Source organism: Primulina huaijiensis, chromosome 8, assembly GCF_012295235.1.
Source record: "Primulina huaijiensis isolate GDHJ02 chromosome 8, ASM1229523v2, whole genome shotgun sequence".
In the NCBI taxonomy this organism is placed as follows: Eukaryota; Viridiplantae; Streptophyta; class Magnoliopsida; order Lamiales; family Gesneriaceae; genus Primulina; species Primulina huaijiensis.
The window spans coordinates 15115908-15135072 of NC_133313.1; the positions used below are offsets into that span (position 1 = coordinate 15115908).

The 19165-nt window shown below is 34.6% G+C and overlaps 1 protein-coding gene across 3 annotated transcripts; it reads left to right on the top strand.

Annotated features, from left to right (window-relative positions):
• The first annotated feature begins 1909 nt into the window (after positions 1-1909).
• LOC140982823 (aspartic proteinase 36-like) lies at positions 1910-18333 on the top strand. 3 transcript variants are annotated; one of them, XM_073449559.1, is made up of 11 exons: positions 1910-2047; positions 2485-2648; positions 3767-3896; positions 4073-4320; positions 6124-6348; positions 6500-6662; positions 6791-6864; positions 7053-7143; positions 7647-7722; positions 17158-17229; positions 18075-18332. In XM_073449559.1, the coding sequence occupies exons 2-11, from the start codon at positions 2593-2595 to the stop codon at positions 18224-18226; spliced, it is 1287 nt and encodes a 428-aa protein (XP_073305660.1). In that variant the 5' UTR covers positions 1910-2047; positions 2485-2592; the 3' UTR covers positions 18227-18332. The 3 variants fall into 3 exon arrangements, with proteins under 3 accessions (XP_073305660.1, XP_073305659.1, XP_073305661.1); XM_073449558.1 differs by having other exon boundaries at positions 1931-2047; positions 2208-2648; positions 18075-18333; XM_073449560.1 differs by having other exon boundaries at positions 1934-2046; positions 2538-2648; positions 18075-18333.
• The last annotated feature ends 832 nt before the right edge of the window (positions 18334-19165 follow it).

The following is a 19165-nucleotide window of genomic DNA, read 5'->3' on the forward strand; positions in this document are numbered from 1 at the left end:
CAGTCAGCTGGTTCAGTTGCCTTTGATTATCTTAGCATTAATCTTCAGTTATGGGCGACCGATAGTTTGCATATTTTAGATCAGTTACTATCAGTCTTCTTGATCAGTTAACTTCAATCTATTGAATGTCCAGTTTGTCAAACTTCCGAAAATTACTACTTAAAATAACGTAACATTTCCCGACCCAAACTCTACACAAGTGTAAAACTTGATCCAGACCCAACCTACATCCGACCCAAACTCGACCCATCTATAAACTCCTAAACTCGAAACCCTAAATTCCATGACCCCTACACCCTAAAACCCAAACCTCAAAAACTATACTCCAAACTGTAAAACTAAACTCATCTGAAAAACTCCACATCAAATTCGACCCCAAACTCTACCTCAAACTGGACCCCAGATTCCACATCAAACTCAACCCAAAACTCTACCTCAAACTCTACTTCGTTTTACCGCATCATTGTCATAATAGATTTCGGTTGAGGTGTCACTTGTTGCACCCAAAAATTCTCTACCAACATGTCAAAAACAACATATGAGCTTGCTTGTCGGAGTCTTTTACACCTTTCTATCAAATCACAAGTGTGTGAGTTGCAGCATGTACAAATCTCAAAATTTGTTGCATTGTTAGGTTTTGAAGTTAAAATTCTCCAACTACAACCTTTACTTACGCAATGAACATCATATAAACTCGGGAAAATTTAACATTTTCAAATTCAATAGAGGAATTCAAGGCAAATTTTGGATTATTAATTTTCACGTCAACCTTGCTTGAAATTTTTTGACCATTATAGAAATATGTTAGAATCATTAGTAAATTAATATGTATCATTACTAGCCTACACATAAATCTCAATATCATCCGAATGAACAACAATAATGTACTCGATATCATTTTGCTGAATGAAGTCATTATCATTCACATGCATCGGAGCCATGTGCTCAACAATATTTTCCCGACTGATGACATTATATCATTTATTTCAATATTTTAAGTTGAACAAACATTATTTAAATCTTCGAATACTTCATTGTTCTTACAATGATAATCTGAGACAAAATTTTGATCAAAATAGTCATCATAAAAATCTTTTTAATTACCGCCAGTGTATTCGTCATCTACAAGTTCATCATTCAAATCATTCACATTTAAATCAACGGGCACAATGCAATCAGTTCCAGCAATATCAAGAGTTCTATCTGTCTCAACAACATCCAAAGTAGGAACAATATTATGTTTAACTTCGACATAAAGCACATATCCGTCTCCTGCACAACCAAAATATAAGTATGTTTTAAATCATTATCATTCTAAATATAAATAACACGAATATTGCAATAATTCACATCCAATAAATAATTTAATCTCGATTGTTCTGTGCCATCTAGATTCATAACTCTGTATATTTCACATCATAAATATTCCATCGAAAAAATTTCGCAATCCACATGAATCGCTGTCACTTAGTATTAGATCATGAACACCATTTAAATATCATACCTTCATTACTTTCTCATTCAACGTCGTATTCAAAGACGATGACGTTTGGCGTAACCTATACAAATATATAACATATGTTAGATGCTACATTCTAATATACTAAAAAAAATTCAATTCAAAATATTTATTTTAATAAACAATACAACCAACATGAATAAACTCGATCCAAATAACATCTACATTGTAAAATTATATTTATTGCTCATTCAAATTATCTTTACTTCAATAGACTTCAATATTTTCTTTTGTTTCTATTGAAGGAACAAAGAATCACCGAGATTCGAGTGGAGGCAACAAACAAGAACTTGATGACAGATAAAATTAAATATTTTTTTAAAAAATAAAAAAATATTACCTAATTTAATTAATATTTTAATAAATCATAACTCTTTCACCAAATAAAAAAAAAAATAGAACTCCCTTCACAGTCCCAGTCTAGAGTCGGAGCGAGCTTACAGAACACGGCAGAACGCGTGGTGGATACAAAAAGGACGACGTACATGTCTGACGCAACAGCTTCCTTCTTTCTTGAGAGAAATAGAGGTAAAAGGGCTTATTTCTTGACGTGGGAAGAATTACATATGTGTTTCCTGGATTTTTAGTTTGAACCTAAAGAATCTTGAAATCAATTCTATTATTTGCAATTTTTACGCAATTCAAGCCAACTAATTTTACCCCTTTTCCTGGTTTTATATCTTTGTAGCCCTTTCTTACGTTTTCAGTTCGCGTCGCCTGCCCACATTAATGCACCGAGTCCAAAACAAGACAATGCTGACGAATTTTTCATGTTTCCATCCCACCAAAATTTGTCTTCTTCGAACAAGAGTTGTATTCCTTCATATTAGTTGGGTTTCTTCCCTTTTTATTACAATTTTCTTATTTCACAATTTTTGGCGGTGGCGATGGACTGCGGGAGGAAGGCTATGATTTTGATTTTTCTTATGATGCTGTTGTTGGTTAATGTAATGTGTATGGTGAAGGGCAATGTCGTTTTCGAAGTTCATCACAAGTATGGTGGCCTTGGCCAGGCGACGGCGACGGCGACATTGAGTGCTCTGAGGGAGCATGACTTGCGGCGCCATGGCAGAATGCTAGGTTCCATTGATTTCCAACTACGCGGCGATGGATCATTTTATAATGCTGCGTATGTATCTCTATGGCATGTGATTGAGTTGACTTGTGCATTTGTTATTTCAAATATGATTTTAAGACAATAATTTCGTGATGTAACTGATGTTCAATGCTGGTTTAACTAATGTACCGTGTAGGTGTTAATGTGTTTGTGGTTGTCTGATTTGTTAATGTTTTTATCAGTTGGCTTAATGTTTCTATCTACTGTTAGTTTTTTCTTTGCTTCATGTATTGATCATGCATTAGCATTAAGAAGCGTGTTTGTTATATTATTATTTGCAGTGGATGATGTTTGTGGAATTTTACCATCAGGTCACTCTGATATATGAAACAGAATAAAAGTAAGGACTAATCTGATGAAACACAGATAGTGATAGTATTAAGCATTAGGTGACACGGTCACGCGGAGATAGAAAACAGAAATAAAAGTAAGAACCAATATGATGAAACACAGATTTTTTTTAAGCGATAGGAAATTTTCTATTCCCTTGCTAAGGCTTCTGGCATTTGAACCATTTGTTTTATTTTCCAACGTAAAAAATTTGAACATGATATCGTATTCCTTGGACGTCTTTCTGTATTTGGGTGGATTGTGCTACGAAGGGTATGCAGTAATTTATCTCCGTTTATCTGGAAATCGCTTTTACTTTATAAGTTTTCTTCAGCAATAGTGAAGTATGGTTTGTTTTCATTCTTTTTAACTATTCTGTAACCCAAAGACCTGGGGCTCAGGATGAAAAGCTATATGAGTTTGTGGCAAAGTAATCCATGTACAGGGAGAAAATTTTTGACTGACCATAACAAAAGCACAAGGGCGGAGTTTTATACCTAGGACCAAAAGCAAACTTATACAGCATTTCTTCAGAAAGTAAACACAAACATGCAATAACAATTTTGGCAGTTGGATGGATAGTCCATACATAATTTTGAAGGAATAATTATTTGGTTCCAAATGGCATCACATGAGTAAATTATTTTGTTCCTTGATTGCAATCACTAGTTGACGAAAGAACACCATTTTCATGTGCTGCCTTGTCAGTTGTCAGAATTTCTTGGTGTCCAAATGGTTTTTCTTCTTCAAGATAACGATTATTTTGTGTATCTCAATTTTCATTTAATAAATTGGTGCAGGCTTTATTACACCAAAATAACAATTGGGACTCCTCCAGTTGATTATCACGTTCAAGTAGATACTGGAAGTGATATTTTGTGGGTGAATTGCCAAAACTGTGAGAGATGTCCCACAAAAAGTGACTTTAATGTATGTCTCTTCCTCTTTTTCTTTGTTCTATTTGGACTCCTTTTATCTTAAAAATTATATTCCAGCAGTTGAATGTGGCATCTGAAAATTTTCTGCTTGCTGCTAGCACCATTAATCATTTTTCATATAAATATTGGAGGTCGAATGAATAGTTTATTGTTCAATTAATCCATCAGATACCCTTGAAGCAGTATGACTTGAAGGCCTCCTCCACTGGACAGACAGTTTCTTGTGACCAAGATTTCTGTGCTGCTGAGTTTGATAGTCCGAATCTCAATTGCAAAGTTGGAAAGAACTGTGAATATATAGTCGCATATGGAGATGGAAGCAGAACTGAGGGATATTTTGTCAGAGATTTTTTTAAACTTGATCAAGTGACTGGGAACCTCCAAACATCATTGATGAATGGATCCATTGCCTTCGGGTTGGTTTGTATTCTCTTGCTTATAGTTTGTTGTCAGGCTTCTCAGTAAATTGGTTCCAGTGCTTGAATTTTGAGATATTATTAATACATCAACCATTAACTTGAACCTTCTCAAGATATAGCTTATGTGCTAGTCATTCACAAACTGATTACTGGTGTAGCACCTAGCACTTCATTGGTGACACACAAGTTGAGATTACCAGTTAACATTCATGGAATCAATCCTTAATTTGTATCAAGGACTTGAATGTGTATTTAATCCACATATAATTGATTGTTCTGGAACTATATTATATTTTCTTAGCTTTCTAGTTAATAATTTGGCGTAACATTGTAAATGGTGAAAACAAATTTGAATTATGAGATCGTTTGAAATTATTGGTTACAAACGTTTCAACCGTAAAAATTCATTAACACGTGGCCTTTGTTGTGGATTCTGTCTCAAAAGATTGGCTATCTTCTTTATTTGGGATCCATTGGTATTAATGTTGTAAACATTGGTATTAACAGCGAATAGTGTATCTGATGCTGTATAACATGTGAATTTTCTGCTTATTTTATTGAAGCCGTGAAACATGAAAAGTCAGTAGACCACAAAACATGATTATGACCACCAAATATCTCAAGTGGATAATGTTTGAAACAAAATATAAATGCGTCGTCCATAGAGATATTATTTGAATCATTACTTCCATTGCCCCATCCCTTTGTCGTTCATTTATTAACGTAGAGAATTTGAAAAAAAAAGGCTTAATGGAGCACAAAAAATGTCAAGTACAGGTGCACCAGTGGCCAATATGTGTGAACCACAACTTAATCTTTTTGTATTGGAGTAGGTATTCGAGCATGTGCATCCAATTACCTTGTGCTTATATGCTTAAACTAGACGTGTCACTAAAACTCTAGACAATTGGAAACATTATAAAGTAATTCAATTCCAGACGCCTCCATCACCCCCATCGGGTGCTCCCCACCAGTCAGGTAGATGGGTGGGGTTGCATTTGTTTAAGAAAATATTATATTAAGCTGTCTCTTAAATTCCATAGTTTACATACGTGCGCGACTGATTTACTAAGTATTTCAATTGATGGCAATTCTGCATTATTTGAAGTTATGCATGAGCTTCGATGACTTGTTGAACTGTTATAGATATTCAGTTATCTGGATGTTCATTGGTATCTATGGTTTATTTTTATTTCTGTGTAAGAAGGGAAACAAATTTGTTAAGATTAAGCGTTGCATGTTACCATTCTCATGCGATATCACATGTACACTCATGCTCACACTTGAAAGAAAGTTGCATGACACATGTACTTAACAAAAACCACCATTATGAACACGAGAACAATGCTTATGCAATGATATAAATCCATGCTCTTTCAAAGTATAGAGGTCATATCTTATCTTATGATAGTTCCACATGTATATTCTGACCGGATGCTAATAGAATTTCTATCTTTTCCGCATAAAAGACTGGAATTCTACTTTTACTTACTTGCGATTTAATTTTGGAAGGAGTCAACATTCTTCTTCCGGTATGAACAGGCTTTTGTGCATATTTAATATTTCATTGTTGCCTTTCATTTGCGTTTAACTTTTATGCGATTTTGCTAAAGTGGATTCCTTCTGCTAACTTCTTAGGATATCCTAGATATGACTTGAGTGGCTGAGATTAGTTGGTGTCTTAACCTATTTTATTGTTTGTGATATGTGCTTATTTTCAAAATGAATCTTCTGTAAGAATGCTCTCATAGTTTTACCATGAGCATTCTATGCATCTTACTTGTTTATGATTTTATACAGTTGCTCAGCTAAACAATCTGAAGGATTTGTTTCATCTTCTGGGGCACTTGATGGAATAATTGGTTTTGGACAAGCAAATACATCCATTCTTTCACAGCTTGCTTCTTCTGGAAAGGTGAAAAAGATATTTTCACATTGCTTGAACCACAAGAAGGGAGGTGGCATATTTGCCATTGGAGAAGTGGTGCAACCAAAAGTAAATAGAATAAAACTTGTGCCAAATCAGTACGTGACATTATTACTCATTTGTATGTTTCCTTTTTTCTATTACTAAATCAGTACCCTAATGGTTTGTATACCATGTTGAATTTTACACATTAGCTTTTCGTTAATTTAAATTCACACTTGTCTAATTAATTTTTTATTGCTACCATAGGCCGCATTATAATGTTGTCCTGAAGGGTGTTGAGGTGGGTGGTCAATTACTAAATCTTCCCTCTGCTTTGTTTGACGGGGGACTAGGTAGAAGGGCTACAATTGACAGTGGTACAACTTTGGCCTATCTTCCGTCAGAGGTATATCAACAGCTTCTAGACAAGGTACATCTGAAATTAACTATAAAGAGCGTTATTTTCTTGATCAAGCTATCCATATAGGATTGATCCTTTGCATCTGTTTCTGTTAACGTCTCTTTTGTTCTCCGCTCTGTCTATCTATTCGTCTTTAGATTATTGCTCATCGATCAGATTTGAAAACTTATGTAGTTGAGCAGCGCTTCACATGCTTTTGGTACAATGGGAAGTAAGTCTTCTAAGCCTGAGTTCTCTCTCCCAATCTCTTTTTGTATGTGTTTGAATGAAAACTACGTTAGCGTAACACCGGCAGGCTCAAGACAATCCTTGCCATAGATCTGAGAGATGCTTTTCTGATTGTCATTTTACGTACCTTAATTTGTTTTGAAAATTTAATTTTTTTTTCTTGTTTTGCAGTATTGATGATGAATTTCCTGTTGTTGGCTTTCATTTTGAGGACTCAATTTCTTTGCCAGTTTATCCCCACAACTATTTGCTAAAAGTTAATGTAAGTAGTCTATATTAATTTGGTAAGATTTTAGTGGTTGGCTCAGTTGCATTTCCAAATTTACTTTTAATATAATGCGGCAAACATCAAGGATTTCATGATCTTGCTTTTGTGAAAGCATGATGCTATTTATTCTTGGTGATTAATGTATAATTACTGCAATGTACATGACAAAGGAGATAGGAGGCAATTTACTTTGCTATTCATTGCACAAAAATTCAAATTTATCAAGGATTCTTTGCAGATTCATATCCATGCATAGAGTTGGAACCCGTTAGCAAATGTAGCTTTACTTTGTTCACAAACTAATGAGATGGACAGAGACAAAGCTGACTGTAATGATGAAACATTAATAATGATCTAAAATTAACATGAGTCATGTTGGAAATGTTTCTCCAGTGCTCTTGTAGCGGCTGATCTTTTAACAAACCTCACTCGCCTTTAACATTGCCAGGATGGAAATTATTCAAAATATCATAATGTGAAAAACTTTGAATTTCCAGGATAAAGAGTATTGTATAGGTTGGCAAAACAGTAAAACACATACAAAGAAAGGAAGGGAAATAACTCTATTGGGAGGTATATTCGAGTACTTTTTCCTATATTACGTGTATGGATTCACACAAGTATCTTTTATCTGTTATTTTTGACAAAGAATAATCACTGGCTTAATTTGGTAGTATCGCGCTCTTGTTTTGAGAATATCTGATTATTTGGTAAGTAATCAGTCAAACAAAATAACTCATGATTTTGAATTGCCTTTGCATTAGTTAAATTGTGTTCATCTATGCTATCTGGGTCATAAAAATCTGTGATAATCTAATTTTCCTTTTGACAAAAAGATTTAGTCATTAGATTAACTGATCAGCACGAATATCTGTGCAAACGGGAAGGTATGCCAACTGCAAAATAATAGGAGGAAAACAAAATCATTAAGACCCCTCCCAGCTTGATTTTCCTGATAGCCAACACCATTATACCTCGCCGAAGTGTCCATATTGGACAACGAGGTAGCAGTTTCCTGGCTATCCTTTAGCTCTAATTAATGGGTGCAGGCATGAATCACTTCCTCGGCATGAATCAAGCCAGCTTGTCATAGAATTGGTTGCTTTTAAAAAAAAAAGGGAATTATGAATTTTTCAAGCTCTTTGACTCAGATGATTCCCATCGTATTTAGATTTTATTCCACTGATTGTCTACGGTGACGATAGAAAATGCAGGGATACTATGTAATTGCGCCATAAAATTGTACAATATAAACTGTGAATAGTCAACACAATCTTCATATTCAACATTGAAAACAGTCTAAACTCTCGATCCATAATTAGCTGATTTTGGATAGCTGCTGGATTTTCTTCTGTAAAGTACCTACAGTAGACTATAGTCTTAGGGAACAAAGTATGGCTGACTCTAAATAATTGTGCCTAATCCCCCAATCGGCCAGATAATAACAAGAGAACATTCAACTCAAGCAAGACTAGAGTTGGAGCCAACTAAACAATCTCCTAGGCCCTAGCTAGGTAGGTCTTAAATATGGAGCATCACAACCAAAAGTATGCCAACAAAGTGTGGGATCTTCATCACCACTTACAAAGGAATCGAGTGAAGGTATAACACGAGAAACAATTGATGGCCAAACATAGTAAAACCTCATGCCTCTCAATCCATTCACCAAGTCAATAAAACCTTTATCAGTACAACGAGAATTGCCATTCGTTGAAGTTGTTACAAAGGCTCAGAGGATCAACAATGGTGCTCAAACATTGATTGTAGTGCCGAAACTATAAAAATTGATCATATACTAATCGGTTAGCTGAAGTTGAGAAATATGGGTTGCGGGTTGAGGCGGGTTGGCCCGCTGTTATTTAAAAACAATAAATTTTTTATTAATTATTAAACAATTAAGATTTTATTAATTATTAAACGATTATTCTATAGTTATGTGAAATTTGGGATCGTGTACATTTTGTGGGAATTAAATGTGTAACCAAGTTAAATGTGGTTTCGTTTCTAGTATTTCCAAAATTATAAAATAAGTACTCAAAAGATAAAATAAAATTACAATCGTAGATTATTTGAGAAGCAAAAAATATAATAAAGTTTATTATCGGTGGAGAAAAAAATTAAGATGTAACATTATAAAAATAAATAAATTTAGTAATTATCGTCACTCGCATTTAATAAATAATAGATATATATGTTGGGTATTTTATAATAATATTTTTAATGTATCATTTGATAGGTAAAGTATATGCTCGATTCTTTAGTCACGTGAGTTGTCAATTCCATCAAATATTTGAGAATTTTTATTAAGAACTAGTTACTATGCACACGTGATGCGTGTGTGTACAATTTTTTTTATTATTATTGATAGACTAAAGTGAAATTTGACAAATTATGGAGGGACTAAATTGATATTTGAATTGTTGAAATAAAAATAAATAAAAATAAAAGTGTGTGTTAAAATTAAAAAACAAAAACAAAAAACAAAAGTGTAATATTAATATCATATAACGGTAAAATTGGGAAAAAAAAGTTGGTGTCCTGTCTAGGTAGTTATTATAATGTCCTCATACTTAATATGAAGCAAGGATTTTAAGAATGGATGTTATTTTTTTAAAAAAAAATTGGCGAGTTGTCCCGCCTAACCCGCAGTCCGCAACCCGAGGCGGGTTGGTTGTGTAATGGGCAAGAGTTAAGGACAAACTGCTGAAATCAAAGATGAAGTGTTTGAAGATTCAGAAATAAGGAATTAATTCGAATGATTTTATTTAGTTTCACGGGTTGGTAGTGTAATGGGCAAGAATTAAGGACGAACTACAGAAATCAAGGATGAAGTGTTGGAAGATTCAGAAATAACAAATTAATTCGGAGGATTTTATTTAGTTTCCTTTTTTAATATTGCATGCATTCTAGCCATGGACAGGGGAATTACGGCAGATTTCTTGTTAGGGAAATTAATTGTCTTCCTTGTATTTAAATAACTATTGTTGCAAGGAATAAGAAAATCCAGAATTCTAAAATCAAATAGTGAGGTTATCTCAAAATGAGTCCCGAAACCCTATCCAAAATACATTGATCATCCCATAACATAATCCAGACCTGGGATCATAACAAGTTGTATCAGAGCCAATCGTCATGTGGATTCCAAGCACTACAACCACAATTCGAAGCTTTTGTAAAGTTGTATCAAGAGGAAATGACACCCAATGAAAGAAGGCAGCAAGCTCTTCTCGATCAATTGGAGGAGATATCCAAATGTCTGTCAACCTTGTGATTGGAAGAAGATCGGGGCAAAGGCAATAGCAATTAATGGGGCACCACCGACCAGCATTCTGAAGGATATCGAGACAGCGATGATGACTTATCAAAAGTACCTCAAAATTTGAAGCTAGATTTTCCTCAGTGCAATAGCCAATCGGACCTGATGAGATATCTCAGTCAATGTGAAAAGTTTTTTCGACACCAAAACGGACCGGAGAAAGACAAGGAATGATTGGCCTCTTTCCACTTTGAGTGCAATGGCGACCCCTGGTTCCTCAAATGGGAACGAGATCGTCCAAAGTTAAAGTGGGAAGAATTTAAGAATTACCGCCATTTGTGCTTAATCCTTGGATTACTCCTACAACAATTGTTCTTGAAGCGGTGGAGAATTTTTCAGAATAACAAGAGAGCAACAACAATTTGGAAGATCTTGGAATATCTATTTTTCGTGGTTGAGGACTAGCACGATTTCCAACGGGAGACATGTGTAATGGGCAAGACTTAAGAACAAACTGCTGAAATCAATGATGAAGTGGTGGAAGATTCAAAAATAAAGAATTAGAAAGATTTTATTTAGTTTCCTTTTTTAATATCATGAATTCTAGCCATAGATAGAGGAATTACGACAGATTTCTTGCTAGGGAAATTATTTTCTTCCTTGTATTTAAATGACTATTGTTGCAAGGAATAAGAATATCCATAATTCTAAAATCAAACGGTGAATATGAGGTCGCGAGGTTCTCTCAAAACGAGCACTTTATCCAAAATACATTGATCATCCTATAATAAGATCCAAACCTTGGACCATAACAGGTCCAAACCACCATACTGGCAGGCCAGCCCGTTTTGACAGCTCTACGAGGGTCGAGGATGCGTCTAACCTTATGGCGATATGACCTATTTGAAGATATATTCGAAGTGACTTACAAGCGAAATTGGCCATAGCTTAGGTCCATAACTCCTTTTTATGTGCAAGAAGCGAATGCCTGAGAAGTTGTGTTTCAACCCTAATCTTTTGGAAAGCTTTGCAAGAAATTTCTCGAAGACGCATAGCGAAAGCTTTAATCAAATGACCTCTATTATATCAAATGAGACCATTAATTATTACAGTTCGTGAAACGACTTTTTTTCTAAATTCATTTAATTTACACTAGTTTTTTTTCCTTAAACCATGCATAATTAATTTATCATAAATAAACTAGCATAAATAATAAAATAAATGAATTTCATAATATCCAAAACCATTCACGCGGAATAAGTAAATAAAACAATAAAAGTCTAAAATTCAACTCAATAAATTCTAGCATCTTAACAGTCTATAAATAAAAGCGATAATCCATAAAATCATCAAAAGTCTTTAACATATGCGGAATTTCTAGGTCCTCGGGTATGCACTGCGCCTCTCGGATTACTCGATAGTCCGCACCTCATGACTCAACATCATCATTACCTGCAACCATTCAAACCTAGTGAGTCTAGTGACTCAGCATGTTCAAATCTAATATAGCAAGTACGTAAATATACAATCACATGCATAAAAATTACTTTTACTAAAAATAAATTTTTCATGCAGCCATGAAACCTTCAAAGAAATATGCAACTTTTTAAATCATGCTTATATATGAGCATTTTCCATTTAAAATTATCATTTTTAAGTGAAGTCCGATGCTTGAAAGTGACAACATTCATTCGATTGATCAATCTATAAACCATAGTACTAGGTCGCCGGGTTCAACGTCCACTTCTTCGACGATCCCACCGACTATCATAAAATTAACTTCACCATTCACTTTTTCAACGGATCCATTATCATTGAGATTCCCGCCCCCGTTTTCGACGGTTCACTCCCTTTTAATTGCAAGTTCACCGTTCTCATATTCAACGGATCCTTTACTACTTTTCGTCACGATCAATTCACATTCTTCAAAAATATTTTTCCTTTACTTTATCATTTCATAAAACATTCATAACTTTCCATATTCTTTAAAAATTCCAAAAATGCTTTATATCGTTTGTATACGTCGATATGCGTGCAAATACATTAAAACTTCTAAAAATAGCATATATCATACATATACTTTAAAACTTCTAAAAATAACATTTTACATGATATGGAATTGTTTTAGGAAGTTGCAAACCGCCCTCGACTTTCCTCGAACAGACCGCACACGATTCAACGCTATACGTACTCGGACGACCCTGGACCTTGACTTAACAAAAACGACCCAATTTCAAAACTTTGAAAACACCAAAAATATCCAGTAGCTTGCTGGAAATTCAATCTTAGGACCTACATTTAAAAAATGACTCAATTCGTTTATCGGATGACTAGTTTACCACTGTTTTCGCGTTGTCAGTTAAAAAATTGACCAAACTACCCTTTCGACTCAAACCAACCGGAGACCAGACCTTTACTAACATCCCAAGACTCAATATAAGCTGCTGGAAGTTCCCAAGCCCTAGCCAAAACCAAAACATGGATTAAATTTTTAACCTAGGCTCAATTCGCCCATTTTTTTTGACACGTTCGGGCAATTTACGACTCCAAACAGACCACGGCTCGAAACGAACCCAAACCAGGCCCTAGACCCCTTCCTTAGACCCTAAAAAAGACCATGATCAGGCCCTTTTGGACACAGACCAGACGCCCCATGCTCTAAACCCCTCACATCAGCAGCGCACCAAACCGGCTCTCCAGCGGCTGTGGCTGCCCTTGGCTCGACTCTTGGCTCACACTAGACCCTCACTAGGACCCTAAGGCATGGCCCTAGCCCCTAGTCCAGCGCTTGAACCGACCCCTTAGCCGTAGGAACCCCCACACGCCAAAACAGCCCCTACGCGGCAGCATATGCACTCTCGGCCTCAGCTTTGCTCCAGCCCATCCAAGCAATATCCGACCCCAACCAAGACCTACCTAGGACCCTAAACCAACCCTCCAAACCATGGCTAGGACCCCATGCAGCCCCCTTGGCCGATGGAACCCCAAACCCGTCCCTTTCCCTCTCTCGGCCCCTCATGACATTAACGTGCAGGTGTGCTGCCCTTGAGGTGTCCCTTATGGCTGTAGTCCCTTCAAAACTTACTCTTAGGCGTTTAGTTCGTCTCTTAAATCTTTCGGTTTGCATCTCCTCTTCAACAATTCAATAAACATAAAAAAATCTTTTATGAAAACATGAGATGCACATGTAGGAAATTGAAAACCATCATCCTTGTAAACTTTACACACAAAATCATAATACATGCAATAATATGGATTAAATGGTGCATAAAGAAAGGTTGAAAACATGCCTTGTTCCTTTATTCTTACGATATACGAGCGACGACGCGACGAGAGATGAACGGGACGCAAAACTTCCTTCCTCTCCTCTAGTATTCGGCCACTTCTAGAGTCCTAGTGTGTGTTTGTGTGTGCTGGTGGTGTGAGAGACGTGAATGAGGGGCGTAGGATGAGTATGTTTTATTTAATTAAATCATTAAGTTGTTAAGTGGGCCTTAGGTTAGTTAAGTGCCCTAATTATTTTAATTAAATCTTTATTAATCTAGGCCCATTAAGGAATTAATTATACCCATAATTAATCCACTAAAAAGTCTCAACTATATTTAAAAATATTTAGTGCTACTCGTTTCTAGTACCGCACACCCGAAACTACTCATTTTCTTAGCAAAATCGCTACTGATTAAGTCCGTCTCTTACTATAAATAGATTTTCCGCTTTCCTAATTTGGATTACTAAGTCCCAAGTTTCTATTTATAACTTTTTAAAAATAGAAACTTTATCAAAATAGTCTCCGGTTCTCTCGCCTTCTGCCATGCATCGCGTATTCGACTACGTAAAGTTTGCATTCATTATATTTGGTTAAATAATCATTAAATCATGCAGATATTTAAACATGTTTCTAGACAACTCATTTAAATAATTTCAAATAAATTTTCATGCATGCATGTGGTTAGTGTGTTCAGGTTTTCGGGCGTTACAGTTTGGGTTTCCATGGAGCACATCATTCATATTCATCTTAATCTATCTACTGAATGGTTTTCCGGCCATTAATTATTGCGGAGCCTAGGCCTCCATGGGGAATATAATTCATATTCATCTCAATATATCTACCAAATGGTTTTTTTTCCCCGCAAATCTAGAACCGGAGGACAATCCTACCATCTTGTAGGCAAAGCTTAAACGATGACAAAACCGATATGTCTCTTTTGAAGATGTCATCTGAATGAGAGAGCGAACCTACAAATTGATGCGATTCTCGATTTTCTATCACTAATTTCTGGAAAAACAGAGAAGCCACTGAATGAAAAGGAACCAGGTGATGGATGATCCATATTGGTATTGGCGGAGGATGATCACCACTCATAAGAATGCAGATAGAGTAATAAGCGTTCAAGATAATTAATTGTAATTTAATACCAAAATGATTCAAGAACCAGTTGGAAACGTCCCACTTGTAATTTAGATTTGATATCCATGCAACATTGAATAAAGTAGAAACAAAGTTAAGTGACTTTATTTTTGAGCATTTGAAAGATACCATTTCCATAATATGTTGAGATGAGAGTGAAAACGTCTATTGCATTTAATGTTATTTCAGTCGACATTGACAAGTTGGTTACTTCAACACATTCTTCTTATGAATAATACATGCATGATATCTTGTAAGCATGTTTGGGAATACATTTTGTAGAATCGAACTTAAGAGAAATATCAAAATAATTTCCAAAAAGTTATAATTTTTCTCATTAAAAAAACTATTATTATATGCACGATGTTTATCATGTTGATATGTTGAGAAAACATCGAGCAAAATAATCGATTCATTGATAATTATAAATGAAAATGTTATATGATATACATGTTTTCTTACCCTTGCAAGTAGGAAAATATATATACAATGAAGGAAACTAATTGATTAAATCTATTACCAATAATTTTATGATTATAATTAAAGAAAACATAAAGACAATCCCCTGCCAATTTTGAGAAAGAAATCATAATTTTCCGACATTCCCCATCAAGTTGAAGCATAATTTGTTTCTAGCTTGCATAAAAAAACTCAATTTATTATTTTGGTCTAAATTCAAGTGCTTCGTCAAAAAATTCATGTCATTTAGCATTCTGCATTCTAGACATGAGATGACAATAGGTTTGGGTAAGACCTGAACCCAACCTACTTGGGTCGGGTTTGAGTTAGTTACATAGGTATTGGGGGCGGGCAACATGTATTGACCTGACCCATTTATCAAATGTAACGAGTTATATAATTTAATAATAATATAATAAACGTGGGTAAAGAAACTACACAGGTCATACTACTTTTGTGACAATATATTAAGCTACATTGTTTTTAATTTTGCATGTTTCTTTTTTATTAGTATGTAATTATTCAAGGGTGAGTGTTTAATTAACTTGTCCTACTATATTTGACGAAGAAGAATTTTATAAAAATTGCCCTGTTGGTTTTGCTAAAAAAAGCTTTTACTATACATTTTTATCTAATTTTTTGTTATAAATGAATTAGTGAAAAATATATCAAATAATATTGAGTTTAATTGTTTGACTCGTCGAACCCACTAATTTCAGGCATGGGTGAGGGCAGGTCTAGGTGGTTCTAGCAATAGTTGGGGTATCAGGTTCTAGCACACTTGACTCAATCCTGATCCACTACCATCCCTACCTAGACACCAACTTTATGTGGCTTATCCACAAACTTATGGTCTCTCCATCACCCCCAACAGTAATTTTAACCTCAGCATGGTTAAAATTTTGAGCAATTCAATGCTACTGGGTCGTAGACAAGGATACTCTCCTTCTCAAGTTGGTGTTGAATGATGTTCGTATTATTTGTTAGTCACTCTTCCATATAACAGATTCACTTCATACTACTTATCTTAAATGACAAAGTAAACTAAAGAGAGAAAACATATACTGTTCATGAGATTAAAGTAGGAGTTATGACTTTGCAAGGTGGATAATTTTATCCAACTGCGTGGACTAAACAACTCGACCTTTTTTGCTTTTACTGTGCAATTTTTGCAACCGATTGGTCAACTTGATGTTGACATGGTTGCTGACGTGGCCGATGAGTTTATAGCCGACTTCATGGTATGTGTTTTCCTTTGAAAGGCTTATGATGCTCAATTTACATGTCAGAAAGGCCCTATTTCACCCACACAGAGATTATGAATTCTATCTGTGCTCAATTGAGATGAGGGATCGAGTGGCAGAGATAGGTTTCCTTTGAGGAATGAATGGACATTGTTTTGTGTTCATTTCAGAACCTTATGGCGATGGGAAAAGATCGAACTTATGAACAGTCGTCAATGATATTTATGAATGAAATTGCACCAGATTTGTAGGCTTTCTCATTTCTTAATATAGAAAGAGATATCCATGATTAAGGAAACTAATCTATGAAATTTGTCATCAATAATATTGAGTTTACGATTGATTGAAGACAGGATTTAGACAATCTCTGATTAGTTTATTGCCGTGAAATTGGGAATGATATCATACTTTTCCAACAATTAGTTGAGCAATGTGCTGCAATAATTTGTTCTCTTTGTTGATCTTAATATATTTATGGGTTCCAACAATTAGTTGGGCAATTTGCTGCAATAATATCTTTACTTTAATTCAAAATATCAACTGATGACTTGTCTCCTGAAGGGAAGTAGATATTAATGGAAGACTTACATCAAAGATGCCCATGAATCAATTAATTTGTTTTTCTGTTCTTCTGTTTGCAGATATTGTATTGTCAGACAAGCTCATTTTGTATGACCTTGAAAATCAGAACATTGGATGGACTGAGTATGACTGTGAGTATAATTTAGTATTTGATTTCCTCTACACTCATCTTTTAGATTGTGCATATCTTTCCTATTAAATATTTAGAAATATTTGTGGTAGGGTAATCCCTTGATGTTAGATAACATTCCATCTTGATATATGAGATTTCCGTGGGGCTTTATTTGTTACCTGTGCATATACATTTGCCTGATCATTTTTGGTGAGTGCTTTGCTGTCATACAACTTCTCAAATCAATTAATTTCTCTACTTGCTTCAAGAATAAAAAAACGTGAACTTTTTTTTTTGAGTTTCTCTTGTATCTATCAAGTTATCTTCTATGGGTTTTAGGTTTTACTGAAGGTGAGTTAAGCATTTATCCATAAGTGATATTATTTAGTGTTGCAGACTTTGCCTGGTGAGGTTCATTTCGACTTATAAGCTGTGAATTTTCTCTGGTCTCAGGGTTCGACTCTGCTATATATGTGTGAAATGAATAAAGAATTTCTTTTGTATCCTTGTTTTAACTTTTGTATCTTACAAGTTCTCTTAAATTTCTTCTTGTTGACTTCTGATGTTCCATCAAAATTTCTATGGTAGGAATCATTATTATGTCTCGAGTATCCTGCAACTTTACCAAATTATACAAAAACAGGAGAGATATGCCTGCCAATCACTTAATTCTTATTGCATTCAACTGTGGAGATTAATTCTTATAAACAAAAACAGTGGAGATAAATATGTCAGTATATATAATGTCTACCAAAGTATACGCTGTCTGGAAATTTGAGATTGTGCTGTAATATTGATCCTTTTGCTGGATAAAATGTGCATGAAAACACAGCATACACTAAACCTCTTTTTTTTTGGTCGCAGGCTTATCAAGCATCCAAGTAAGAGATGAAGTGAGTGGAAATGCTTATTCTGTGGGTGCCCATTCTATATCATCTGCTTTATGTCCGTCTGCTGTTAACGTAGTGTCATTCCTTTTGTTAATAGCCGCCACGCTCTTCTATCTGATAGAATGAACTCTAGTAACAGCTCAGTAAGTGTTTGAGATGTAAATAAATGTTTGAGCTGAGAAACACGACGTTGAATCTCGGAAATAAGAAACGTCAGAATTATGGAATTTCTTCGAGTCTCCAACATTAAACATGATTTTCTTTATCCCAATCCCGAAAGATTAACTATGGCGTATGTTGAACACACATATCTAATTAGTATCTCTGTGCGTTGCACGTGCATTGTATGTGCATGCATGCACATTTGTTGCACGTAGATATCAATTAGAACTAATTAGATGTAATATAAATTAAAATATTTGAAGTTTAAAATATTAAATATAACCTGCAAAGCATATGCAATGTTTGCACTTGTGTTGTACGTATATATTAATTAGATTTAATTAATATTAAAATATTTGAAAAGTTAAAAAGTTTAACTTCAAGCATTGTATAATATTAACTTGTTTTAATTCTTCTTGTTATATAAATAGAATGAACAATAGTTCATATTTGAAATGTTTAATCTATGGAGTTGAAAATAGAGTTTCAATCATTGTATTTACGTAGAAGAATATGAAGAAATTGAGTTTCGAATTTTTAGCTTGATTATACCGAGTTCAATTCAAAGCTTTGGGTAGTGAAATATTCTTTAATCGAATTTAACTCAAAATATGTTTGCGAAGTATTCGTCATACTGCTCTAAATACTATATAATTATCGTTTACTAATAAAGTAGTAAAGACAATAAACAATTTGTTAAATATCGAACAAAATTTGAATTTAGCTATAAAAAAAAAGTTTGATTATGTTAAACTCGAATACGAATGAAATATTTTCGAGTTAAAATTTTGATTTAATATATTTCTAAGGGCACCTACATTTAATTGGGTTGAACACCAATGAGATATTGTGTTCGTCACTCACCCAATTGTGCAACATGATGTGGGCGTTCAAACAACACCA

Coding starts and splice junctions, on each gene's coding strand:
- LOC140982823 (XM_073449558.1), top strand. CDS start 2,407: ATGGACTGCGGGAGGAAGGCTATGATTTTGATTTTTCTTATGATGCTG. Junction 2,649..3,766: donor GGATCATTTTATAATGCTGC/GTATGTATCTCT, acceptor AAATTGGTGCAG/GCTTTATTACACCAAAATAA. Junction 4,321..6,123: donor AATGGATCCATTGCCTTCGG/GTTGGTTTGTAT, acceptor GATTTTATACAG/TTGCTCAGCTAAACAATCTG.